Raw genomic sequence first — 6,461 nt, 5'->3', positions numbered from 1 at the left:
ATGCTGAAGTGCAATGGCACCATCTTGGCTCACTACAACCTCCACCTGCCGGGTTCAAGAGATTATCCTGCCTCAGCCTCCCGAGTAGCTGGGATTACAGGTACCCACCATCATGCCCAGCTAGTTTTTGTATTCTTAGTAGAGATGGGGTTTCACCATGTCAACCAGGCTGGTCTCAAACTCCTAACTATTGTCTCTAATGTTAACTGTCAGTCCTCTTCATAAAGGCACCAAGAAGATTAATTTAACAAGAAAAAAAAAAAAAAAAAAAAAACGAATTTGGACCAGGCTCAGTGGCTCAGGCTGCTAATCCCAGCACTTTGAAAAGCTGAGGTGAGCAGATCATGTGCTCAAGAGATCAAGATCATCCTGTCTAACATGGTGAAATCCTGTCTCTCTGAAAAATGCAGATATTGCAAGCTTGGCAATAAAACAAGACTCCATCTAAAAAAAAACACAAAAAAACACCTGATGTGGATGATCTACCTGTTGCACTGTGCATCACTTTCAACATTGTCTTGACCCAACTTAAAATGAGTTACCCATTTATAAACTGTTTTTACTTGGCATCATCCCCATAACCTTTTGATAAAGCATCAATGATTTCATTATTTCTCTACCCAAAATTTACCATAGTTTTCTTTTTCTCAAACAGTAGCTTGCTCCATCATCCAGGCTGGAGTGCTATGACATGATCACGGGTCACTGCACCCTTGACCTTCTAAGCTCAAGCCATCCTTTCACCTCAGACTCCACAGTAGCTCAACCTGCAGGCATGTGCCACCATGGACAGCTAATTTTTATATTTTGGTAGAGCAGGAGGTTTCACCATGTTGCCCAGGCTGGTCTTAAATACCTGGGCTTATGTGACCCACCTGTCTTGGCCTCTGAAAGTGCTGGGATTACAGGCCAGAGCCACTGCATCTGCTCTCATCACAAATTTGATGTTTCCTTTTATTTCAATTTAAGCAGAATTTACAAGGCTTTCATAGGGTCTCTTTTGAAACTCATGTCTTTCCTTCTGAGTGCCTCAAACTAGAGTCTGCTTAAACATGTGATGACAGATTTGTACTGGTTTATTCTGATGCAAAAAGTATGAAATCCATGCATAATTTTCTCACATTTTTTCATGAACTTCTTGAACACCCCTTATACTAAAAAACTGTATCCAAGAGGATATAAAAAGAATTGTAGATATTCAAGTGCCACTTATTTCTGGAATGCAAGGATGGTTCAACGCAATCAAGCAAATCAATGTGATATACCACTTAGACAGAATGAAAGATAAAAACCACATCATCTCAATAGATGGAGAAAAAGCATTTCACAAAATTCAATATCCAGTCATCATAGAAATCCTAAACAAAATAAAGAGAGAAGGAAATTTACCTCAACAACATAAAGACCATCCATGAAGTGACCACTGTAAAAATAACCAATCAGTGAAAATGCAATGCTTTTTCTGCAGTATCTCACATGATGCAAGAATGCTCTCACCCCTTCTAATCAACAAATACTGGGCCGGGCGTGGTGGCTCAAGCCTGTAATCCCAGCACTTTCGGAGGCCGAGGCGGGTGGATCACGAGGTCAAGAGATCAAGACCATCCTGGTCAACATGGAGAAACCCGTCTCTACTAAAACTACAAAAAATTAGCTGGGCGTGGTGGCGCGTGCCTGTAATTCCAGCTACTCAGGAGGCTGAGGCAGGAGAATTGCCTGAACCCAGGAGGCGGAGGTTGCGGTGAGCCGAGATCGCGCCATTGCACTCCAGTCTGGGTAACAGGAGCGAAACTCCGTCTCAAAAAAAACAAAACAAAACAAACAAACAAAAAAACAAATACTGGCTGTCTGCCAGAACAATTAAATAGCCAAAGAAATAAAACTCATCCAAATCAGAAAGAAAGAAGTATAATTATATTTGTTTGGAGATGACATAATCTTCAGTGCAGAAAATCACAAAGATTCAACCAGAGGACTACTGGAACTAATAAACACATTCTATATATTTGCAGAATACAATATTAGCACCAAGAATTAGTTGAATTTCCATAAATTAACAATAAACAATTTTAAAAGAAAATTTAAAAAACACCATTTGCTAGAGAACTTAAAGAAATGCTTAGGAATAAATGTAAAAAGGTGCAAGATTTGTACCCTGAAATTTACAACTGTAGATTGAAATGATTAAAAACATATATATAGAACCCATACTAATGGATTAGAAAAAATATTCTTAAAGGGTTATATAACCCAAAGTGATTTGGATTCAACACAACACCTTTAAAAATCCCTATCAGTTTTTTTTTTTTTTTTTGAGACGGAGTTTCACTCCTGTTACCCAGGCTGGAGTGCAATGGCGCGATCTCGGCTCACCGCAAACTCCGCCTCCTGGGTTCAGGCAATTTTCCTGCCTCAGCCTCCTGAGTGGCTGGGATTACAGGCACGCACCACCATGCCCAGCTAATTTTTTGTATTTTTAGTAGAGATGGGGTTTCACCATGTTGACCAGGATGGTCTCGATCTCTTGACCTTGTGATCCACCCGCCTTGGCCTCCCAAAGTGCTGGGATTATAGGCTTGAGCCACCGTGCCCAGCCCCTATCAGTTTTTATTAAAGAAACAAAAACAGGCCAGTCGCGTGGCTCACGCCTGTAATCCCAATACTTTGAAAGACTGAGGTGGGTGATCATCTGAGGTCAGGAGTTCAAGATTAGCCTGGCCAACATGGCAAAACACCATCTCTAATGAAAGTACAAAAATTAGCTGGGCATTGTGGCAGGTGCCTGTAATATCAGCTACTCAGGAGGCTGAGGCAGAACTGCTTGAACCTGGAAGGTGGAGGTTGCAGTGAGCCGAGATCGTGCCACAGCACCCCAGCCTGGGCAGTATGAGCAAGACTCCACCTAAAAGATTTTTAAAAAAATAAACAAAACCTCTCTAGTAGGAAAAGACTTCTCTCTAGTATGAAGTCTATGATGACATACAAGGTTTGATTTTTGATAAAAACCTTGCCGTATTTATTTCACTTGTAAGGTTTCTCACTAGTATGACATCTAAGATGACATGCAAGGTTAGACTGTTAATAACCTTGCCACATTCATTACACTTGTAAGGTTTCTCTCCAGTATAACTGCCTTATCAATAACAAGGGCTGAATTTTGATCAAAGGTCTTGCCACACCATTATACCTGTAAGGCTTCTCTCCTGTATTAGTTTGCCAGTGAAGTGCAGGGTCTGAACAATGTCTGAAAAATCTGCCACATTTATTACACTTGTAAGATCTCTCTTCGTTATAGATTCTACCATGATTTGCAATGGAGGTAGCCTTGCTGAAGACTTGGTGACAATCATTACGTTAGTAAAGTTTCCCTATACCATGGATTGCTTGATGGTGAGTAAGTGTTGACTGATACCTAAAGGCTTGACCACACTCATCACACTTGTAAGGTTTCTCTCCACTGTGAATTCTAGTATGTTGTGCCAGGTGTGAATCACGCCCGAAAGCCTTGTCACAAACCTTACATTTGTATGGTTTCTCTCCAGTATGAATTCTCCTATGTCTTTTAAGGTGTGATTTGCTACTGAACATTTTGTCACATTCTTCACATTTGTAAGGTTTCTCTCCAGTATGAAGTCTACAATGAAGTGCAAGGTTTGATTTTCGATTAAAAACCTTGCCACATTCATTACACTTGTAAGGTTTCGCTCCAGCATGAATTGTCTTATGAAATAGAAGGTATGAATTTCGACCAAAGGTTTTGCCACACTCATCACACTTGTAAGGTTTCTCTCCAGTATGAGTTGCCTTATGACTTACAAGGGCTGAATTTTGACCGAAGTTCTTCCCACACTCATTACACTTGTAAGGTTTTTCTCCAGTGTGAAGTCTATGATGGGACGTAAGTGATGACATGTGACTGAAGGTCTTGTCACACTCATTACATTTGTAAGGTTTTTCTCCAGTGTGAAGTCTACGATGGGATGTAAGTGATGACGTACAACTGAAGGTCTTGTCACACTCATTACACTTGTAAGGTTTCTCTCCAGTATGAAGTCTACGATGGCAGGTGAGGTATGACGCCTGACTGAAGGTCCTGCCACACTCATTACATGTGTAAGGTTTCTCACCAGTGTGACATCTACAATGGCGTGCAAGGTATCGCTTCTGATTAAAGACCTTGCCACATACATCACATTCATATTTTTTCTCTCCTAAATGGATTACCTGATGTTTCCCTAAGAGTGATCTGCAATTAAAGGTTTTGCCACTCTCATGAAATTGGAAAGATTTTTCTTTCATGTGTACTTTCTGTTTTTGTGTGAGAAATGAAGTATGAAGGAAATTAATCCCATAGTTATTAGAAATATGGGTTTTGGGCCTACAAGAAATTCTTTGGGATGCTGAAGCAGAGGAAGCATCGGTGACAGATTTTTCAACTTGATTACCAATGTTCCCTTCAGTCTGAAATATGTGGAGTTCAGGGAGATGTGAATGAAAGCTTAATCCAAGCTGATCTTTAATAGGCTTGTTTTCAGCATGCCTTTCATCATATTGGTCTGTACTACTAGGAAGCTCTTTGGTTTCTGCCATGGGTGCTTCATGGCCATTTCTTTCATCTTCTTGCCACTGAAACTCAAAGTCATGAATATCTTTCTCAATTTCCTGGAAGCAGAAATTTTCAATGTGATGACTTTCATGTGTTTCCAATGTCCCTGTGTGCAACACTTCTGTATTGCCTGGCCCTGTGGATGAGAACTCTTTCATCATGCATTTGGAAGAGATGCCTACAAAATATAAAAACCAGCAGGTTTCCAGTTGGATACAGATGGTACATAATGCTAAAATGTGTAAACATGACATAAAAATAATACCTATTTTAAACTTTCCAAACATGATCTTCAAAGTTTAGAAACACAAAAGGAGTGAGATTATTTAATAAATAAAGAATTACATGGACTTCAAACCATTTCTACAGAAGCCTATGTCCAAAATCATGAGAAAACACTGAGACGGTCCCAACATGCGTTAAGCCTAAAGTGAAGAGTGTTTTTCCTTTGTCACCCTAAACTGTGTAATAGTCTGCAAAAAACATGTCATTGTCACATCAATGAAGAGAAACATATATATTCTTCATATTTATAGCATATTTACTATATACAAATAAATGCTAAAGAACCACACAGTATACTGCATTGATAAATAATCTTTCATGAGCTCATATAAGGATAGCCAATATCAATGGGAATTCAGTATTGTCAAACAATCATAGCACTGAGAAGATAAGAAAAGATTACAAAAATTAGTCAGGCATGGTAGTCCCAGCTACTCTGCAGCCTGAGGGACAAAAATCGCTTAAACCCAACAGGAAGAGGTTGCATTGAACCGATATGGCACCACTGCACTCCAGCCTGAGCAATAAGGTGAGATTCAGTCTCAAAAGAAAAAACAAAGAAAAGAAAAAAAGTTAATACAATATTTTTCTGAATAAATGTTATAAAATTACCTATATCTATGCGGAACAGGCACTTTGTGGCATTAAAAAAATTTTTTTTTGTATTTTTACTTGTTTGAGACAGAATCTTGCTCTGGCCCCCAAGCTGGAATGCAATAGCGCAATCAGGGCTAACGGCAACCTCCACCTCCTGGGTTCAAGCAATTCTCCTGCCTCAGTCTCCCGAGTAGCTGGAATTACAGGCACATGCCACCATGCCCAGCTAATATTTGTATTTTTAGTAGAGATGAAGTGTCATCATGTTAGCCAGGCTGGTCTTGAACTCCTGACTTCAAGTCATCCACCCACCTCAGCCTCCCAAAGTCCTGGGATTACAGGCATGAGCTACTGCGACTGGTAGGAGTTTGTGACATTAGCGAGTGGAGTGTGTCAGTTATATTGCATACCACATACCAAAAAGCCATATGTATAATCATAAAAATAAAGTATTGTAACCCATACAAAGTATTGTAACTAGCAAACAAATAATAAGTCCATTTATACAGCCTGCAGAATTCTAAACAATTTCCTCTTATGAAAAAAAGCCACAACTTCTACTTGCCACCAGCACATAATATAAGAACTGAAATACATGTTAACATCACTACCTTCTGATGCATGAGGTCAAGAAAATACACAGCATTATAAGGAATGAGAATTGAGCCGGGCGCGGTGGCTCAAGCCTGTAATCCCAGAACTTTGGGAGGCCGAGGCAGGTGGATCACGAGGTCAAGAGATCGAGACCATCCTGGTCAACATGGTGAAACCCCGCCTCTACTAAAAATACAAAACGTCAGCTGGGCATGGTGACGCGTGCCTGTAATCCCAGATACTCAGGAGGTTGAGGCAGGAGAATTGCCTGAACCCAGGAGGCGGAGGTTGCGGTGAGCCAAGATTGTGCCATTGCACTCCAGCCTCGGTAACAAGAGTGAAACTCCATCTCAAAAAAAAAAAAAAAAAAAAAAAAAAA

The 6,461-nt window shown here is 40.1% G+C and overlaps 1 protein-coding gene across 2 annotated transcripts in view; it reads right to left on the bottom strand.

Moving 5' to 3' along the window:
• Positions 1–2,999: 2,999 nt before the first annotated feature.
• The window catches only part of LOC116546576 (zinc finger protein 888-like), a 16,602-nt gene continuing 13,140 nt past the window's right edge, over positions 3,000–6,461 (bottom strand). For both annotated transcript variants that reach the window (XM_032272793.1, XM_032272794.1), the window contains one exon: positions 3,000–4,784. In XM_032272793.1, coding sequence (XP_032128684.1) covers positions 3,355–4,784 — 1,430 coding nt within the window. In that variant the 3' untranslated portion in view covers positions 3,000–3,354. The remainder of the gene's footprint in view (positions 4,785–6,461) is intronic.

The sequence above is a fragment of the Sapajus apella genome, unplaced genomic scaffold (genome assembly GCF_009761245.1).
Source record: "Sapajus apella isolate SASKATOON/1434 unplaced genomic scaffold, GSC_monkey_1.0 scaffold1083, whole genome shotgun sequence".
NCBI classification, from domain to species: Eukaryota; Metazoa; Chordata; class Mammalia; order Primates; family Cebidae; genus Sapajus; species Sapajus apella.
This window is presented reverse-complemented; position numbering and strand designations above follow the sequence as displayed.